Raw genomic sequence first — 21,475 nt, forward strand, 5'->3', positions numbered from 1 at the left:
TAAAATGGTTTTGGAAATGTAAGAAGTGCAAAATATTGTGTTCACCTCATATTTTAAGACACCAGAATTACTTTTGATGAAATTTTCAGGGAGAATTTCTTTATTGAAAAGCAGAAATAATCTGAACAGAAAGTTATACAGAAAAGTTGAATATGACAGTTTAAAGTAAAAAAAAAAATTAAAAAATCTGCCATTCAGATTATACCATAGAAACTATTAAACTAATTAAACTAGAGTGAAAATACCTGAAAGGATGGGACTTTTTTTCTTGTTTGAAGGAGAGAAATGTCATGAGGAGTCTTTAACTATACTAAAATGTCTTATTTCCCTATTTTCTACATTACTGTGATAAATGCTTCTGTAAAAATTAGTTATTTATGTTCATGGTGAGTAGTACAAAAGTAAGACTCAAATTCCAGTAATATATTGTCATAGAATCACAGAAAGCTTTTGTTTGGAAGGGACCTGTAAGTCCAACTCCTTGCAATCAGCCAAGATACCTTCAGGTAGATCAGGTTGCTCAGATCCCTCTCCAGCCTGGCCTTAAATGTTTCCAGGGATGAGGCATTAACCATCTCTCTGGGCAACCTCTTCCTAAATACCATCCCAATCCATATCATCAGTAAATCACTGCAAACAGTATCTTCTTTACATCTAGCCTGAATCTTCCCTTTTTCAGTTTAAAGTCATCATCCCCTGTTCTATCACTGCATGTCCTTGTAAAAATCCTTCTCCAGGTCTTTTGTGGGTCCTTACAGGTACTGGGAGGCTGCAGTAAGGTGTCACTGAACCCTTCTTTCCCCAGGCTCAGCAGCCCAAATGCTCCCAAAGTGTCCTCACAGGAGTTGTGCTCCAGCCCCCTGATTCTCTTTGTTGCCTCCTCTGTGCTGGCTCCAGCAGGTCCCTGTGGTTCCTGTGCTGGGAGCCCAGCTCTGGATGCAGTGCTCCAGGTGGGTCTCAGCAGAGCAGAGCAGAGGGGCAGAATCCCCTCCCTGCCCTGCTGCCCACGGGGCTCTGGGTGCAGCCCAGGACACGTTTGGCTCTCTGTGCTGGGAGTGCCATGGCTGGGCCATGTGCAGCTTTTCATTCATCAGCACCCCCAAGGACTATGCTGAGTGCTGTAAAAACACACAAACAAAAAAAAAAAATCCATATTAAAGATCATTCAACACAGAAAAAGATTACTTACTTCACGGATAGACATCCTTTGAAACAGGTCAGAAAGTGTCTGCCTAGTGTAACATAAAGTTCTGCCACATGCTTTGGTGGCAGAGGCAACCTGTTAAAATTCTGGCTTTTCTGGGGGTTTATATATAGTGACAGTTAGTAAGTCCGTGTGTTTTAAAAAAGTGCAATCTGATCAGAATTGCCCTTCACACTTGAAGGGTGTGCAAAGCAGCAGAAGAGACTCTGCTCAAGGGACAAATGGAAGATTTTTTGCTACAGAATACTATTTAGTGAGACAAAAATGTAAGATACTTCAAAAGTACAGATTTTTGAAATACGGTAATTCCACAGGGAAGAATGTACTGCAGAAGGTTTTACGTTGCACTTCCTTACAGAAGCAAAAGCAGATACATGACTGTACTGATAAAAAATCCTATAGTCCTTATATGCAGGGTCTCTAAAATCACAGCTCCTCTTTAAAATGAGGCTAGAAATATTGATTTTATGTAGTGTCAGTGTGTTTTCCTACAATGCAACAGGAAATTTGAGAAGGAGATTTACATCTCCATTAGGGGAAGAATTAAAAATACCACTGTTATTTTCTTTTCTCATAATAGAAATTACTTGCTTAGGGCACTATTCCAGTGGCAACATAAAATTTCAAATGGATGACAAGTGTATATTTTTCAGTTTTACATCGCTGCTTTAAAATAATCCCTCTGATCTTTTGCATCACTTAAAACTTACTTTAATATTTTGTTATTTCTTTGTAAAAATATCAAGCACAAAAACTCTTTTCTAATAGATTTACTTAGATGATCTTTTTATGCTGTATTGTATGAATCATCAAAGCAGCTTTGACACTTACCAAATGTTATTTATTGTGCATGAACATAACTATATAGACAGGTTTTAATTGGCTTTCATGGAAAGCTTAAAAGCAGATGGTCTTTGTTTATATTTTGTTTTCAACAGAAATACAAAAATAAGCATTTAGTGTTTACTTGTTTTTCATGTGTCCCTGAAAATGAAAAGCTAGCAAAGTTGAATAAAATGACACTGTTTTACAAGAACTAAACTTCAGTTCTTCTTCTCTTTAAAGTTCAGCATGCTCCTGCACATCAGAGCTGGCTGTGGACCGACAATCAAGCTTTTTTTTTCTCTCTGGAAATTGAAAGGCTGCCTCTTACAACAGCAGTAATACTGATAGTATCTTAAATCTGATTTTGTATCTCTTTCTTCTGAGTTCGCATCGTATGGAGTCCATATATTCATCTGTGCCATCAGAAGCATGAGCCATTAGTTTCTGTCAGTGCAGAAGAAAAGTTGTGATTTTCCAAATTATTTGGCATGCTTTAAGTGTTTATAAACTACAACAGAATAAGTAAACTCTGATTCACCATATGTCTTTAAGGTTTTAATATTCACGTTGCCAGAACTCTTCCCAAATACCATCCCAATCCATATCATCACAATTTTCCCATCTTACAGGGAGGCTTTTGTGCATGTCAGAAAAGAGTTTTGTCAGTAAGGTGACCCATTTTCATAACTGACTGTACAGTCATAAATGTGAAATACACTCATGCTTTTGTGTACATGTACCTAAGTTTGAGGAGGTAGGTTCAGCCTTGACCACTGTTAAGATAACTAAAAGACAATACAGTTGTAATTCTTGGTGTAGCTTTTTTCTGATATTGTAGCAACATCTTATTTTTGATGGTCACATTTCTTTGTTTTTAAATTCACAGCCTCTCTGTTGAGGATTTGTATTTGTGAATATTTTCCCAGCTGAATTGAAAGAAAGGAGAAGCCTCACTAAGTGCACTTACTTCTACTAGTATTATGTTGTTTATAAGATTATAATCTATAGATTATAGAAGTTCTTTCTTAGAGCAGCTCTCGAAGTTTGGAGTTCATTTGGCTCCTTCTGTGCATTTATTTATGTGTTTTTATAACCATATGCCTATTACAGAAACTCTTTGCCATGTGGCTAGTATTAGTGTGTTGTTGAGTCTGTATGTGAAACAACTGCATTCTAATTTAAAGGCAGCAATACCAGCGATGCTTCAAATTCCAGTCATCCCTTTTCTGTATTTCTTTAAACCATTTCTGTCTGCTTTTGCCTTATGTACATCTGACGATGAGAGAAAAGTGGAATAGGAAACCATCCTATTCCACTTTTCCATTACCTTTTTAGTAACAGCATTGTTTTTCATATATGAACTCTCTATTTGTGCCCTTGTTGCCAGGTTCCTAGTTTATTAATGCATTTTTGTAATTTCAGACACAATTGTTTGGGGGTCAGTCTGCTATTGAACCAAGATAAGGGAGGATTCCTCCAAAAAAGACAGGAGTAAAATGGCTTTTGGCTTTGCTCAAATGATATATGTAATTTTTTTTGTTGTTGTCAATTTTTATGAAAAAGGAAGGCTTTAAAATGTCGCATCCTTGTTTCTTCCTTCTTCTGCTTATAGGCAATCCGAAGCTTCCAGGTATCCTTACACATCTTTCCAATGAACCCTGAAGTATGGAAGGAAGACCTTTCCTGGGCAAGAAAACTACAGGAGCAGCAGAAGGCCACAAAGACTGAGTCAGTGCAAGCCCTGGCAAAAGAGCTTGTACAAGAGTCAATCGCAGACTATGACTTCGAAAGTGATGAAATTGTGGCAGTCGGTGCTGCCATTGCAGAGAAGGAGAAGGCTCTTTCAGCAGCTAAAACGATGGTGATTGTGTCTGCTTCAGGCACAGTAGAGACTGTTACTGAGCAGGACAATTGTTCTGCAACTCCTGATGAAACCCTTTTCATCAGGGCCCGGTAGGGCAACCTCATGAGTTGTCATACCCATAATTTTAAGAACTGCTGTTATTTATTGTATTTTGCTTGCTTTGTTTTTGTTCTTTTTTTATTAAATGGTAGGATAGCCTACAAAAGTTAAAGAACTGAAGCTATTTTTCTTTCCTTAATTAAAAACAACAATGACCTGAGTTGTTGTTCCATCTGTACTTGTGAAAAAGAAACCCAAGAGTTGATTCTAAAAATTCTAAATTCTTATGAACAAATGTAATGTTTAAATGCTTAACTGCATTCTAACAGCTGCTTCATCTTTGTGTATTTCATAATTTTACAAGTTAATGTGTACATTTTCCCAGTAATTAGGAAAGTTTTATTTAAACTGTAAAAGTGCTGTGGTTTATCCCTAGCTGGCAACTCAGCCCCACTCAGCTGACTGCCTCCTGGTGGAATGGGGGGGGAGAATTGGAAGAGTAAAAGTGAAAGAACTTGTGGGCTTAGGTGGAGACAGCCTAATAGGGAAAGCAAAAGCTGCACGTGCAAGCAAAGCAAAACAAGGGATTCACCCACCAGTTCCCATGGGCAGGCAGGCATTCAGGTATCCCCAGGAAAGCAAGGCTACATCACGTGTGACTTGGAAAGACCCTCGGAATGCTCTCCCTTCCCCTACCTCCTTCTTTCCCCAGTTCTGTGTGTTGTGCTGTGAGATTGAATATCCCTATTGTCAGCTGGGGTCAGCTGTTCTGGCTTGTCTCCTCCCAGCTTCTTGTGCACCCCCAGTCTTCTCACTGGTGGGGTGGGATGAGGAGCAGCAAAAGATCTTGACCCTGTGCAAGCACTGCTCAGCAGTAATAAAAACAACTGTGTGTTAACAATATTTGCTGGCATAAATCAAACCTAGCCCCCTACTTGCAACTCTGAAGAAAATTAACTCTATCCCAGCCAAAACCAGCACAAAAAGAAAAAGGGATGTTTAAAAATTATTTTAATCACTATTAATTAACATTATTTTCTTCCAGTAAAAGTGTGAACTCTTTTCTGTTCTTGACAGTCTTTGTTTTCATTAAGATTATTTGTTCAATGAGAAAGTTTCCTATGAAGCAGGGATGGATTATTATTTTATTAGAAACCTTTATGTTGCTTTCCTCGGTGTGTGGGTTAAACACTTCTGATTAGATGAAAGGAAATGCTTTACCAACCAAAGCCCTGAATGCTTAGTTACAACTAAATGTTTCACCAGAAGAAAGAAAAGGAGAAAGTTACTGTTTGTGACTGAAACTGGCCTTTTCTTATCTTGTGTGCTGTGCTACAGACATCACCAAAAGTAGAATGGTGGGAGTAGGAAATATGACTGAATTGTATTGTATTTGGGGCTTTTTTTCCTAGTGAGGCTAATCTGATAAAAGGAGTCAATTTGCTTTTCCTAATTCTTATGACCTGCCATTGAAAGTATGCTCTTAGGGGAAAGAATGAGTTTTGTAGGACAGTGCTGCTGGAGTCTTCATTTTTATCCCTTTTGGGTTTTGGATGCAGTGGTGGGCAATGAGGCATACCCTAGGAAATTTTTTTAATGTTGATTTTTTTTCAGGGGAAGGTGGCAATTGGCTCCTCACACAGGAAATCCAAAGAAGTGAAATCAGGCTGTTTCTTTGATGTGCTCTGTGCTGAGACTGTTCTCATTTCATTGTCTTGGAGATGTCGTAGAGATGATCACATCCTAACAGTATTGGAAAAAATGGTCAGCTGAGGAATTCCTGAAGAATTCAGTTTGGGAACATGTAATTTTTTACTTGATTTTGATAAAATTTTGTATGATAATAGATACTTTTGTAGACAAGTGAAACTTCTGAAATCAGTCATCTGCACTTTTCAAGTCCATTTTCTAATTTCAAAATAACACATTTTAAAAGAAAATTATGTTGCTTGAGAAGTATAGTGTTTTTGCAGTGGAAAATGCATTGCAGAAAAATCAAATCATACTTTCTGTTTATCTGGTATCAGAGTATCTTTGTTTAAGAGGATACGTACAGTTTTTTAAAAAGACTTAATTGCCCTGTTGTACTAAGTTTTCATTAAATTTTGCAAGAGTCCCCCAAAACGTTTTTTGTATTTGTGAATTTTTAGATCTGTGCTTGCATGAGCACACATTCACACAAAATCACACCTTTTACTATCTTCTGAGTATTGAAAATAATTAGAACTACAGTGGCATAAATATATTAGGAATGTAAAACATCATCATGCTACATTTTTATTTCTTCATTAGCTTCAGAATTATTTTAAATGCTTACTGGATAGGCACTTGATCAAGATATGGTTTGATAGTTTAAATTATTGGAGTTGAAGGATTTCTTAATCTTTCTTCTATCAACTTAATACAATCTAGAAAGAGTTAGCATGAGAGGGATTTGGACAGATTTCTTCAAAGAAGAGATCTTCTCTGGCTGGAAAAGGAGATGTGTGAGATGCTCTAGGGTACGTTTTCATTTTGAAGGAGCTTGGCCGTATCCACCTCATCTTTTCTTTCTTCGCGCTTTGTACTTGCGTCAGCGTTCTGTCTTTACTCATACAGGAAAGACTGCTGCCCTTCTCTCAGAGGCCTGTGTTATCACAGAATCTGTTTCCACTGAAATGACTCACAAAGTTCCTATTGACTTCAGCACTGCAGGGCCAGACTGCTGAAGGGGTGTAGATCTGCACCGTCAGGCTGCGCCGGGCTCAAGGGGTAGTGGTTTCCATCTCATATACTAAATGTATTTTCCTTCTGATTAGCTTGGTTATGAATTCTAGGTATTGTCAGAACTGTAGTGTTTTGTAGAGCAGTTAAGTTCCTGGGGCACTCTTTTCAAACTGGAGAAAAGTTCAAATATAGATGATTTCAACACTGGTTTTGTACAGCATGCCATGTTTTGCATGTATGTAATTTTCTGGATCGGTTTGCGGTTTGAATAAAATCCTGGCTTTTGCTGCTTAGTGATGCCTGTTTGTTCTTTGGGTTATAACAAAAATAAGTGTTATTTCCCATTCTTGAATGTTCCTCATTTAATAATTGGCTTTTGTCTCTGGTGAACATGTTAATTTGTTTTAGTAAAAAAGAAAAGAAGACATCTTGGGAAAAAATATTTAACAAAAAGTGATGCTCAGAGCTTTTAAACCCTTCAGGGATATCCACATGAGATGGAGCAAAAGGAGATGTTATCCAAAACAGGATATTAGTGAAACACAGTCCTTCTTTGATATTATATTATATTAAAAAAAATTATTGTCTGTCATCATTAGTGGCAGTGACTGCAGCAGCTTTCGCGTGTTTGCCTTCCATATGAATCACATACTAAAATGCTCAACTGTTGCTTTCAAGAAGAAAGCTCAAGAACAACACTGGGTTAGATGTATTCATTTTGTTTGATTTTAAAAACTACAGTAAAACATTCAGATATAATTTTCCCTTTGAGTCCCTTTCTATACAGTGGAAAGAAATACACAGCCTCACACGGCCACTCATTTTCCTTGTGTTAGATAAGGATCAGAATGAGTTGAATCAGCCTCCCAAGGTGCCTAATTATTTCCCTTGACTACAGAGGAAGCTCAAGGTGACTGACTGGCATAACCTAAAATGCTGAAACCAGGCCTGTGACTTCCACTCTCTTAGACAGAGATAAATACCTTTAAAAACCTTAAACGTACTGAGAGACAAAGAAATCCTTTCTGACAATACTAGAGGGTAAAAAAGGAATAAGGATCAGGTAACTCAACAGTGACTCCTACTTGATAATACAGTAAGATAGTGGGTTTTAAAAGTAGTCATGGAGAGGGATAAAAACCAAATCGAGCAGTTTGCTCTGGGTTTAGAGATCAAGATCAGAGAGCTCTGGAAACTTGCTTGCACACACAAGGTAAGTTCCCTCTCAATCCTAAAACCAATGGAAAGGAGGCAAAATACTAGCATTGAGATGCTATCTTTAATTTTTTGAGTTCACAGAATAGCTATAAAACTATGACTGTAGTTAGGACTGGGGCACAGGAAAGCAGAAGCATGGGGGCTTGGTTTGTTTGCAGACTGCAGGAGCTATGTGTTTACTGTCAGTCACTGTCATGTTAACATGGTGTTCCCAGATGTGCTGGAGTCCCTGGGCTGTCCTGTCTCCAGAAAGGCTGGTTCTGGAGCAGGAGGGGCTGATGGGCATGGGTGACTGCTTTCAGGGCTGATTGCCTAAGAGCCACAAGGCTAGGAGCTGTAGGGGTTGTAAAGGATAAATAATCAAAAGGAGTGATTAGATGTGGGGATTGAGCTGCCTTTGGTTTCATAAAGCAGGAGATTCACTGAGTTTCTAGGTCTGTAAAGCTGGCAGGCCTAGAGGAGGGCCTAGAGTGCAAAGGCCTGGTGGTATTTGGTAGCTCTAATATTAAATCTGCCTTAAGTGGACCAGGTTTGCTGTTGTGTCTGGCAGCAAAAATAAAACCTCAAAAGCTTTCTGACTTAGGATGTTGGCTGTGCCATTTGAAGACAGCAGATTACACTGATCCTGTTAGTGCATTGGCACTGGGCCTGTAGCGCCAGTTCGGGTCAGGCAGCCCGGGTGTTCCCAACAGCAGCAATGTGTGAGCCTGATTTAAAACAGCCCAAGCCCTTTGACAGTACATCCTACACCCTTAACTGTTCATAAGGATAACTTACCATGGATCAGAGATTCAAACTAATCACAGATCTTCACAGAAACCACTGTCTGGTACAGATACTGGCTCTCATCTTGCCTGTGGTGGGTGGATCCTACAAGCCCTGCTACAGGACAGGGGCTTAAATTGAGTTTGGGCTGGGGTTTGGGGTGTGGTTGCAGGGCTGGAGGTCTAGCAGTGTCCCTGTGAAGGGTTAAGGGTTTGGGGTGTGGTTGCAGGGCTGGAGGTCTAGCCGTGTCCCTGTGAAGGGTTCAGCAAAGCGGAGATCTGGGATGTGTGGGCAGGACACTGCTGGAAGTGAGGGAGGGGCACTGCCAGTCACAGGACTAGCAGGGTGGACAGAGTTTGAGAGATACAAGTTTGCTATGACAAGTTGTTGAATCAGTACATTTTCTGTGAACACAGAGGAGTGGGGAATGTGGATGGAGTTCTGATCCACAGAAATGCTGTTCTGAGGGGATATGGACCTCTGGGGTTTGGGAACATAAGGGAAATATTGATGTGTGAGAAAGGAAACTACTCCTAATACCTAGCAAGAAAATAACCTTTTAACGTCCATGTGGCAAATTAGACTCTTCAAACTTGTAGCCTTATTTTAGACTTCTTAAGCTCAGGGAGGCTGAGGAATGTATCCAGTAATGTGTCTGTGGTCAGCACTGGAGGAAGGTGCTAAGCCTGAGTGGGACCGTGGGGCAGATGAATGAGATGTCACTACTGTCACCCTATAAAAAGGCACACTTGCCCAGTTCTCCTGCACAACTGCTCCTGAACGCTCATCTGTGTTGGCAACTAGGCAACAGAGGTGCTCTGATTTTGCTTTTGTGCACTGCCACGGGGCTGTGGCAGGCAATTCCAGTGCTGCTCAGAAGACTTAGTGGGGCTGTTTGGGAATCATGGAGCTAATTTCTGAGGGAGTTCATGCTGACAATGAGTCTTGTCCACTACTGATACACTGTGAACCCTGGGGGCAGGCGGACCTCAGGCCTATCCCATTTGCTAAGGGAAGCTACTTAAGATGGTCTATTCTTGCTTAAAATTCTTTCACACCACATGTAGTTCTCATTAGTAATGATGACAAGGAGTAATAAAGGCATATTAATGAAATAATTTTAAAACTAGCGAGGCCTTGCTTATTTAAATACTTACACACTGTAGATATTCAACTCTGTCACTGCATAAAGTACCAATAATATTGTTGTGCTGCTGTGGGCCAGCTGCAAGGGTGTGGCAGCATATTGGTAAATGTGGTGTTACCTGCCAGTGGCAGTCCCACCTTCCTGCTCTGCCAGGTGCTATTTCCTGCTTTAGGAAGTATGGTGAGTCTGTGCTATTTGTTGGTCACTAGTAAGCAACAGACCACAGTGAGGTGGTTTAATTGCAAGGAATTCAGGCAGATCTTTTATCTGTAGATCTGTATCAAATCTGTAGCTGCAGTAGGAGCTTGGGCAATATTGTTCTCCAGCTTAACTGGTGTAAAGTGGCTGCTGCTGCTGCAAATATTTGTGTAGAAATTTAACTTCAGTTTCTATATGTATGAAGCCAAACAAGCTCAACTCCTCCCCTGTCAAAGGAAAATGTCTTTGTTCAAAAAAAGATATTTTGTGGCTCTATGTCAGTGCTCTTGGGGATAGTTTTGAAGACAGCTGCTTCTTGCTGATGGTGATCATGCTGTGGTGTTTTGGAAACTTGCAGGACAAAGTATGTTTTGGCAGTAGCTGAGTGCAAAGCATTCCAAGATGGGAGGCTTGTTAAGGCAAGGAGTTGGCACTGAATGGCACTCATGTAGACATCTGAGATCAAGCAGAACATTTCCATTTAATTGTGATCCCCAAAGTTGCTTTGGTCGGTACAACTACTTAAACATATCAACATAAGGCTCAAGATTTTCATTACAATGTAGCATTCACATCTAAAACACTTTAAGCAACATAACATGCTTTGTATTTGACAAAACATCCCCCAAATTCTGTACAGAATTATTTTGATACACAGTATTTCTGGAACAAGATCTAACCCTTACAACATAAAACACAAAACTCCTTTTTGTCAGTGGTTAACAGCTGGTTTTGGTGATGTGTTTGTCATCAAAACTCTAGCAACAAATGCTTTTCAAGGTGTTTAAGACTGCGATATAGGTCTATATAATCTATATTTTAAATGAAGATTCTGCTTCCATGGTTTCATACACTTATTTGATGGAGTATCAGATTACACAGTCATAAAATTCTATTTACTATTTAAAGTAAAATGATAAATGTTATGAAAAAATACCTTTATTACATCAGTGATGCTTTAACTAAAGTGAATATTAAGACTATTAACCAGGAGTTGAAAGTTTCAGGCCCTGATATTGAAAGCACTTCTATATGTCCTTAACTTTACATGTAAGGAGTATCCCTGGCAGCAGAGGGACCACTCTGATGGGCAATGTTAAGTGTGTGCCTAAGGTGTGCAGACTGTGGGCCAAAGTACTCAGACAGGCACGTGTGTGTTACACAGAAAAACATTCTCAGAGCATAAATAAAATCGGATTTTTTTTTTAGTATATACATATACTGAAAACTAATATTCTTAACTGGAAGGATGTGTTTTCTTTTTCTCTCTTAGAAAGGCATATATTCCCATTTCACTCAGAAAGTGCTTATGTATTCTCAGCTCAAGAATTATCTCATCAGCTGTGAATCTAGCATGAACAACAAATCTAAGCTAAGAATGCCTTATCAGCAGGAAATACTGAGAGAAGAGAAGGCTGGCAATCATTTCTATATACCTTGTATTCATAACAAACCTTCTCATAGAGAAGAATACACTTTTAAATATTTTCAATCCTGATATATATACAATGATAAAAATTCACATTTTCATGCTTTAGTGAGACACTTTAAAATCCTACTGCAGGCAGCTCTCAAAGTAGCTGTGTCCAGTAACTAGCAGCTGCCTCAGATTCAGCTCTAGTACCAGAAGCTCAAACTCTTGATAGCTGAGCAGCCACGGGAAAGGAGCAATAACAATTCTACCAGACTTGGAAAGGGAAAGAAAAAAAGCAAAAAAAGCAAGTGATGGGGTCTTTCTATTTCCACATGCACAGTAGCTCCCCTGTGTCCTACAAGACAAGGCAGTTCATGTTTCCAGTCCCATCAGACCTGCTTTGTACCATTTCCAATGCAGGGCCCAAGTGCAATGTCTGTTCCACACAGTCCTCAGTAGTCTAAAGGAAACGTACCCATCACACAGCAAGACAAAAATAGCCCTTTGAGGCACAGCTGAACCCCTCCTCCCACGAACAGGCAGAACACCTATCTATTGCACCAGTTTTTCCAATGAACCAGGAAGTATCCCCAGGGTTGATGCCTGTCACAGCTATCTATATGCACTTTTCTGACAAATTCAATGTCTCTGTGGGGAAGGTGACCTGCAGAGGGCCACTCTTGGGCGCAGAGCTGGCCCCGCCACCAGAGCTGGCTTCGCTCACCAGGCAGACGCTCTCGGAGTCGTGTCCCTGTGAGGAGTCCGAGGTGTCGGAGCTGCGCAGCGTCCGTACGGACGTGGTGTCGGACTGCGCCGAGCTGGCGCTGGGGCCCGGCAGCAACGCGCGGCCCCCGGCGCCGCTCTCGCTCAGCTCCGGGGGGTACAGCAGCGTCTGCGAGGTGCTGCTGATCTCCCTCAGCTCGCGGGAGATGAACGAGGGCGACTGGCTGGACACGGCCGACGAGGTCCTGCGCCCGTCCACGCAGTTGAAGTTGCCCCCCGAGTGCTGCCTCCGAGCCCCCCCGATGCGGCAGAAGAGGCATTTGATCTTCTCGATGGCTTTGCTGAGCACAGTCTTGCGGAGGAGGATGTAGATCCACGGGTCCAAAATGGGGTTCACCGAGGCAATGCGGATAGCCTGCAGGTCAGGGTTTTGCCTGACATCTTCCACCGACTGCGGCCTGTACAGCTGGTTCACGAAGACACGGACCTACCCAAGGAGAAGGGGGGAAAGGAAGACAAAATTATATAATTGCATCAGGATAGAAAAGCTTACACTTCAAAGCAGAGATCTAGATTTGCAGGTGTAACCTACAACAGAAGAGCAGGCTGGCACAGTTAGGCACCTCAGATTGGCAACCATGAATTCATCTATGGAAATAGCAAAATAAAACCAGATGAAAATTGTAACATGGTCGTTACATGTAGAAAAAGACTGGCTTTTTTTCTCTCCTTCACCTCATATTTAATCCTTGAACCTCCAAATTTTGGCTGGCATCTTTAAAATTTCCCAGGAACAAAGACATAGACCTGTATCCTGCTTCCTTGGTATACCTCAAATCTCATGCAACCTGCAAAGAGGTAAGTGACTGGGGAGACCTGACCAGTTCCTCTAACAATAATCATTTAGAAAGGAACTGAAACACACATGATAATCCAAGTACACCAGACTCTGTAGGCAAGTCCTGAGCTGTCGATTCCCAAGTTTAGAAATGTATTTTCCTGGCACCTGTCCTTACTGGAACTGTTTATATAATCAGAAGTGTTTGCTTGCTGCAGCATGGTTTAGAAAAATAGAAATGTAAAAAAGGAAAAGGAGGAAAAAACCCCCAAAAAGACAACTCCCCCAGCTAGGAGATTTTTAACTGGCCAAGATAATGAGATTATTTCAGCACTGGACTAGAGTACACTTTTCTCCTGTACAGCCAGCATTTTGGTTTTACTTACAAAAATACTGATGAAATGGTCAAGAGTTTAAGAGTTTAAGTTGAAGTTGATGTGTGAAGTGACTATTTAATTAGCAATTCTAGTTTATCATGCACAAATTTTAAAACTGAAGGGCCCTGTTTTCTACATAGAAATGTATTCTTCAGCTTACTCTGTTAGTTTTTCTTCAGCTGTCTCTCTCCTTGTTAAGAAGCCACTTTAAAAAATGCTGCTGTAAGGTACAGTCCACAATGGCATCACAGGAATTTGTTGTGTTGACTAGTCTCAAATAGCTGTTCTCCATTTTAGCAAGACCTAAGCAGTGTCCAGTTAGAGAAAGGCTTAGGAAAGGCACTGGAAAGTTAATAATGGAAGATTCTCTTTACTTCAGGCTCCTTCAGGTTAGTCAAAATAGATCCCTTAATTATATATTTATCTGATACAGTAAAAATCTAGTAGCAAAATTATGAGGTTTTTAGAATCTTATCCTTGTCTCCTGAAATGAATCAAGGCCTGCCTAGTGATGAGGTTACAGTCATGGAGGCAAGCAAGAATTTAAATAAATGAGCCAAATTAGCTCAGCTCTCACAAGTCCTCCATGTGAAGCCATCCAAGTCTGATGGAAAATTTCTCAATTCTTGAGAAATTTTCTTGCAGGAGGGCAATGTGGTGGCATTCAGCCTTGCCAGTATTCAGAGATGGGATAGTCTCCAAAGCTATCAATGGTATGCTTAGAATAACGCAGAGTTCCTCTGTGGAAGCCCTGCACCTACAGTCTCTCTCAAACAGACTGTCAAAGTGATGATTGAGTATATTTCCTTTCTCAGTACTTTTCCCTAGGTTTATGGGTAACCTACTGAACTCAAGATATGGGAAAATATTGAATTTATAAAGCAATATAGTGATACCAGTTTTATCCACAGTTACTTTTATAATGATTTATCACGCTGCAGATGTCTTTCTGACTACTAATTTCTTTTTCTTATTGATCTGTTAGGCCAAACATGCCCTTCAGGTGCTTCAAAGGGTATTCCTATGCATGATTAACCTATTTTTATGGCTTTTGAAAAAAAAATTGTTAAAAAACTCTCCTCCTTCTTTTAATATTTGACTTTGTTTTAAACTATTTCAGACAATATAAATTATATTCAGAAAAAAATTGTACTTTTCATTATTAATTTTCATTATAATTTTATTTATAAGATCTTAATTTTATTATGTTATTTAAGACTTTGACTGTTTGTTCTGTAAGCAGCTTTCCCTATTTATGCTGTGAATAAAGGATTATTAAATAAATTACTGACAAATAAGTTGTTGCTCCCAGGCAACACCGCTAGATGGCGCGGCTGCCCCGCGGCGGGTGCGGGTCTTTGTATAACATTTGTGTACATGTATAAAATGTGAATATATGTATGAGGTGCGCGTGTACACATGTTTAATATGTATGTGCTTATGTGTGTAAAGTGTAGACACGTATAATGTGTATGTGTATATGTGCAGTATGTATGTGTGTATGTGTATAAAGTGTAGATATGTATAATGTACGTGTCCATAGGTACAATATGTGTGTGTATATATATATATATAATGTGCAGAGATGTATAATGTATACGTGAGTATATGCCTAATGTGTATAGCAAATCCACTCACACCATACAAAAACCAGAAGGCACACTTTGAAGACAGCTAAAGAAATACAAAGTTCAATTCAACCTGGAGACCTAGCTTACATTTTTTTTTCTTAAACTCAGAGCTATAGTTACACATCAGTGATTTAATAGTCGGATTGTTCTTTTGATAAGCAGCACGTGAAATTGAGGTGCCTATTCCACCTCTTTCTGCTACCTGGCAGACTTTATCGAAAGACGAAAATGTCTCCCAGTGTTCACTCTGGCTGAAAAGGATTATTGCTAATGGTACAGGACACCTTTTTTATGCTATTTCTGCTAGTTGTATTTCCTTTTGACAGCTAAGCAGCATGTGGAGGTTAACGATTCACAGAGTGGACCTAGTCAGTGAAAACTCTGATTGTACAAAACTGTTTCTACTTCCCAGAAGAGTTCCATAGAAAATGGATTCCCCAGAATGTCATATGCATTTATCAGTTAAGACCTATTGTTTTCTTACATTAGTCACAATAGAGTAAAAATTTATCTGTGTAGGAACGTCTTATCCTTCTTTACTTACTGGTGAAACAACATTTAGTAATGGATCACTTAAAATTACAGCAAGAGATGTACCCTCTTTTGGCTACAAGTCCTCGGCTGCAGGAGGCAGCACAATAAAAGATATTGCCTGTCATCTTCTAAGCAAGTGCCAAGTAAGTGGAATGCGATGCTAATTAAATTATCTAATCTGATGCTTGGATTTGTGCAATTTGAAATCCTAATTAAAAAAGGAAGCAAACTAGAACAATTCAGATCTCGAAAAAATAGGGTTTGTATATTAAGTTTGCAGCTGTAGAATTCAGACAATATATCTTAAGAGTAATAGCAGTTTATTTGCAATTAAGAACTACACAGCTCGAAGGTATCTCAAGTTTATGCTCCAGACAGGCACTTGTAGGATCAGAGTCCTTGTGCTGTTTGTGCTTTTCCGTTTTACTAACTACAGATGCAAGTCATGATTCCTAATCCTATGAAGCATTATAAAGTGACTTTTATAGTTACAGTCACACTTGTAATTGTTTCCACAGCTTCCACCTGCCCTCAGAATCTCCCCACATGCTGATATGATAAATTAAAAAAACATATGATAGTAAGCAGGAACAAGTTTTGCAGCTCCACAAGCCAATAACCTTTGCCCTTCAAGATCTTACTGTCTGCTTGGTGACTACTCTGCTGCCAAAAAATCACGCCTGACACCTTGCAGTTGGTCACGGACAGTCCCTGATACTCAAAAGTTGAAACCAGCCAAGCCAAGCCAATTAGATCAATTAAACATCAAGTTAGAAAATCCTAATCATTTAATGTAATCAACAAGATGTACACCCTGAAATATTATGTTTTATTCTTCATATCACCATAACTCAACAACAATGTTCAGTGGTCAGAATGAGAAGAAGATCACACACTTAAAAATTTTAAGAGTATTTGACAGACTGCTGGAATGAATTCCAGACTTTGAGTAGTGTGTGCCTATTTACTCTTGAAACAGCCTGGTGTTTTCAGAAAGGCCAGATAAAACTTTCTGCTCTCTTCTTGACAAAATCCCTCATAATATAGCTTATTCCCTACATTTTACACTATGCAATTCTAACTTCTAAAAAGCTCAAAATATTTTAAGAGATGACATAAGCCGTGTGGAGTCAAGACACGAGTCAGCACGTAAGTTACGTGCTTTTCTTACTTGATTTTTAAACTATTGTCAGATTCATGTCTTTCACATCCCCTTCTGCACACTGAGAACACACCAGTTTATATAAAGTTTCCCTCACAAATCTATTTTTCATTCATCTTTTTTTCCTCGATATATTTATTCAGCCTTCTCTCAAGTTCATTCAGCATTTTGCATAGCCCCCTATAATTTTGTTACAGCACTTGTTACTTTAAACTTTTGCAGGTTTTATGAATAATCACTAAAACTCTAAATTACCCTACATGGAAATCATATGCTGAAGCATCTCATTATTAAAATCTGCTGTTATCTCTGACTCAGTTATTTCAGGGCTGTTTAATACTTCAGGTCTTGAAATTTTTTTCTATCAAACCATAACAAGTGACTCCTGTTGGATTGACCCTATCTCCTATCTTACTATCTTAGAAAGTGTTTGTTCTAAAATGTTAAAAGTTTATGTGTCTCTTTCAGAAGTTGCTTTTCTTTGGCTTACTTGATGGTTTATTGAGCTGAAATCATCAGTGCAAAGTCAGCTCATCAAAAGAAAAACTTAAGTCACAAAGCACCCTCTGAGCCTGCTTTGTGTATCTGAATCATGCTGGCATCACTTTTATGGTTCTTGATGACTGCCAGGCTGACCTGAGGACTCCTTAAAACTCCTCCGAGTCATGAAAATGTAAGTCCATTAGTACGTATTAGTCTATATTAGTAATCTACCTACCTCGCCTAGTGGCTCTTTCTAGGGATTTATACTATAAGGGTGTCACTTTTCTGAGTTTCCCCATTCTTAACCTCAGTGTCCATGCGTCCAGAGGGCTTAACACAGCAGCATACCTGGCAGTTCACCATGGCACAAAGCAGCACAAGTGGCTGTGGCTTATTCCCACAGAGGGAGACAAAAGACTTAAAAAAGGTACTTAACAATGAGGAAATTTAACAACACTGGACACTGTGATGATGTGTATATATGTGGTTATTTGGGTTTGTTTTTTTTAGAAAAAACTTCCTTTTATTTTTAGTCATTCATCTAAATGAAATGAGTTTCTTACGTCATTTTAGATAGAGAAAATACATACTGCTTTACCAGGTAAAAGCTAACTTATGTGAACATTCCCAAGGTAACACTGCCTCTGTATGAAGTGAAATCAAGGTCTGGGAGAGCTATACAACTTTATCACCTGCACCTTCACATACTTCTGCTATATAAAAGTTTTTCACTAGCTAGCGTTTAAATAATAAACCTTTTGCCCTACCCAGGTTCATTAATTTTAACTCTCAACAATCCAGTTCACTCTCTGGTAAACCCTCCCTCTTGATTCCTGCCCCCCCCCCCCTCCTTTTTTTTTCTAAAGTATTACTTAAAAGACCGCCTAGGTGCAAATGAATATAAACTATTTCATTTTGCATTTCACATTCAGACTTCTCAGCACTTCTCTTGCTGCTTTGCTACAGGATAAGGCTTAGCTTGTTTTCTGAAGCTGCTTAAGTATGACAATGTATTTAATTCAGAGAACTCAATCTCTGTATTTACCAAGCACCTCTTTTAAAAATGCAATATTGTTCTCTTGTGAAGTAGCTGTTTTGATGCTAGATTAATCAAATTAAGTACTGTTTCTCTGCAGTACTGTCGAGGTTTTGGCCACCTGATACATCCTGGTGCCGCGAGTCAGCTTAGTCCCGCCGTTCTGGAGCTGGACTGCAGGGCAGCCTGGCACAGTTCCTCTGCCTAAGGCATGTGCTCCTCCCGGGGACACCCTGTGTGCAGCTCAGGCAGCACCTCTCAACCTCCTCTGCATGTCAGGCAAGGAACACACGGCACCACGCTCGGTCACACCTAGCCACTCACAAGTGACAACGCCGAAGGAGAGGAGATGGCCTCTGGCAACGGCCGGGACCCTGGTGCTGCAGCACAGCACACTGCACTGGCTCCTGTTTGTCAGCAATGTGGCAGCTCGACCAACCCTTGTCATCACAGCTCCTCTGAGCAGGGGGACAGACTCGCTGACACCGAGTCCTGTTCACATGCCCTTCTCCAAACTTCCTCACAGTGATATTCACTGTTTTGCATCTCCAGCTGGCCAGATCTATTTGACATAAATGGCACCCCCTCTCTATGACAGAGTTATCACCCTACTGACAAGAAACCTCCTTTAAAAAGTCCTTCTAAAAACACCTTCTGTCTGACAGCCACTGCTTTAGTCCCTACACAGTGTTTTGTAAGATGGCAAATAAGGCAAGCCAACTATTTGTTTAATGTCTCTGAGCCAGAGTAGGATAGGATTTTTTAGAAGCTTTATGACGGCTATTGGCAAGTAAGAACTCTGCCTATAGCTGGTGGATTTGAGTTTTTTGTCTTTCCTGAAGATAAGGTGGAAGAATAGAAAAAAGTGGATCCTGTGTATTTAATTTAATAACACTAATTGTATCAGTCTTTTCAGAAAATGAGCACACAGTTAGTTGTAATGTAGTCTGACATTTCAGTGTGATCTCAAGGCTTATGGGGCCCAGATTCCTCCAACACTAATTTCAGTGAGCAACACACCGACAGGTGGTTCCACTGAGTTCACTCCTCCCACTGTGCGGGGAACTCCTGAAAGGATGCCTGTGGGATCTACCCCAGAGATGGGGCAGGAATCCCCGAGGAGTGGAAGTTTAGCTTAGGTTTTGGTTGTGAAAAGCTCTGTATGTTGCTAGTGCCAAGTGAACACAACTCTGTCCTCCTTCTACACATCAGGGACTCTTGCACCCTAGAGCAACAGCATGCACATTTTAAAAACACACTGAACAGCCAGGCCAGCCCCAAGCCTCACTTATCACAAATTAATTTTGCAGGTGAACTTTAAAGTGTCATTAGCACTCAGGATTTTACTATGTGGATTCCAGTTAAACAGTGAAATGATTATTGAGATTTTTGGCACTCTATTTTAATCAAGTAAAAGGTAAAGGACTCCAGGTCTTGGGATAAGCAGGTTTCTTTTTGTGTAAATGTAAATCTACTCAACTTTCTCATACCACGCATGTATGCTAGCAGCCATTGAGTTTTTGTAACAATTTGTGACACCAACTGCAGGTGCCACAAATAAGCACCTAATCCAACAGGAATCTGTTTGACAAACATAGACTAGGAGAAGAAAATATTCTGAAGTAAGGGTGATGGAACAGAAGAAGGGTTGCATGATGTTACTCACCACCAGAGGAATGGAGCAGATGACCACGACCAGGGAAGTGGCAATGAGCAGAATAACCATCTGGATTTCTGCTCCAGCCATCCGACGGAAGCTCCGGCGCCTGCGAAAGTCAGATAAACGGCTGGAGGTGGTGTCTGTCCCCAAGGACGTGCGTCGCATGAACTGGCGGTGCATGCGAATGAGGGCCACGCACACCAGGATGTTGCAGATCACAGTCACCAGGATCAGGAAGGAGCTGAAGCCCGCGTACATGTAGGAATATGCTGCATGGGTGGACACGTTTGTTCGCCAGTCTATGAAACACCAAGTGCAAGGGTACTGCAAAGTAGATCTGCCGAGCCCCATGCTGGGCAGGGCGCAGAACAGCACGTTGGAAGCATAGATGGCAAAGAGTGTGAGCCCTGCCAGCTTCTTGTCTACGTAATGGTTGTAGAAATAGGCATGGTTGATGGCCAGGTACCTCTCTATAGACATGGCACAGATAATGCTGAGGCCAGAGAGACCAAAGAAGAGGAGGATGAAGGAGCTGTACTCACACAGTGCCTCTCCTCCTGGCCATCGGTTCTGCAGGTAAGTGGCAATTGTGACCGGACTCACCAGGCAAGTCCCCAAGAGATCTGTGACCGCCAGTCCGCAGACCAGCGTGTAGAAAGTGGTCTCCTTCTGCTCCTTCCTGGACTTGCAGAGCACCACGATGGCTATGAGGTTGCCCACCACGCCGAAGATGAACATGACAGTGGGGATAGTGGGGGGCTTCCCGCCTTCGGCCCCGCTGGCGGTCCCGTTGGCCGAGCCGTTCGTAGGTGACATGGTGGTGGTGGGGTCGAAAGACATGATGCCCACGCTGCAGCTGGCGAGCTGAGAGACGGCAAGATCGGGTCCGAAAAGGAGAAGCCGAGAAAGGCACGGGAGAGGGTTGTATAGTGGGAAAGCAAAAATTCAAATGCGCGAGAAGTTATTAAAAAAAAAAAAAAAAAAAAAAAAAAAAGAAAAAGTGGTTTGTTTCAGGTAAAGAAAGAAAGAAAAAAAAAGGTCCTAAAATGAGTCCGAACCGGGGTGCCGTCCGTCAACCACCGACCGCAGCCGAGGGAGCCGGGGCTGCCTCTTCCTGCCGCAGCGCTCCGCGCCCAGCCCGGAGGGGGATCGGGGCGGCCCGAGCCGAGCCGAGCCGAGCCGAGCGGAGCCGCCTCACCGCCTCTCGCTCGCACCGACGCCGGGGAGGGCTCAGCGCGGCGCTGGGGCGGCGGCTCCAGGTGCCCTCGGGGCGGCGAGAGAAGGTGCCGGAGCTCGGTAAGCGCGGCTCATCCCCTGGTGCGCCGGCGGTGCGCTGCGCGGTGCGGGCCGTGCGGGGCGCGGGCACCGTCTCAGTCCCCGCGGCGCTCCCGCCGAGTTTCGCCGCGGAGGGCGGGGGCGGCCCGGGCCGCTCCGCCGCCGCTCCCCGCCCTCTCGCCCCATTGGCCGCGCCGGGCAGGGCAGGGCAGGGCAGGTTGCGCGGGGCGGGCGGGGGCCGGGGCGGGCGGGGGCCGGGCCGGGCCGGGGGCGGCGAGGGCACCTGTGCGAGCGGGCGGCCCGTGTGCCCCGCGGTGCCAGCGCGGGCTGCTCCGCCCAAAGGGCCGCTCCCGGACGGCGTTTGCCGCCGAGCGGG

General features: G+C 41.8%; 2 protein-coding genes across 2 annotated transcripts in view; one reads left to right on the forward strand and one right to left on the reverse strand.

Annotated features, from left to right (window-relative positions):
• The window catches only part of TTC33 (tetratricopeptide repeat domain 33), a 44,254-nt gene extending 37,323 nt beyond the window's left edge, over positions 1-6,931 (forward strand). Inside the window, exon 5 of the mRNA XM_058823637.1 lies at positions 3,642-6,931. Coding sequence (XP_058679620.1) covers positions 3,642-3,986 — 345 coding nt within the window. The 3' untranslated portion in view covers positions 3,987-6,931. The remainder of the gene's footprint in view (positions 1-3,641) is intronic.
• Positions 6,932-10,465: 3,534 nt separating this feature from the next.
• PTGER4 (prostaglandin E receptor 4) lies at positions 10,466-20,679 on the reverse strand. The gene is made up of 2 exons (XM_058824072.1): positions 19,831-20,679; positions 10,466-12,590 (listed from the first exon to the last, which is right to left on the reverse strand). Exons 1-2 carry the CDS (start codon positions 20,662-20,664, stop codon positions 11,997-11,999), a joined length of 1,428 nt encoding a protein of 475 aa, XP_058680055.1. The 5' UTR covers positions 20,665-20,679; the 3' UTR covers positions 10,466-11,996.
• Between the last annotated feature and the right edge of the window lie 796 nt (positions 20,680-21,475).

This window comes from Ammospiza caudacuta, chromosome Z (genome assembly GCF_027887145.1).
Source record: "Ammospiza caudacuta isolate bAmmCau1 chromosome Z, bAmmCau1.pri, whole genome shotgun sequence".
NCBI classification, from domain to species: Eukaryota; Metazoa; Chordata; class Aves; order Passeriformes; family Passerellidae; genus Ammospiza; species Ammospiza caudacuta.

Bases quoted from the DNA above. Each gene is read 5' to 3' on its own strand.
- PTGER4 (XM_058824072.1), bottom strand. From the start codon at position 20,664: ATGTCTTTCGACCCCACCACCACCATGTCACCTACGAACGGCTCGGCC. The intron at 12,591-19,830 runs GTGAGTAACATC...CTCCTTGGGTAG, and splicing joins TCTGCTCCATTCCTCTGGTG to GTCCGTGTCTTCGTGAACCA.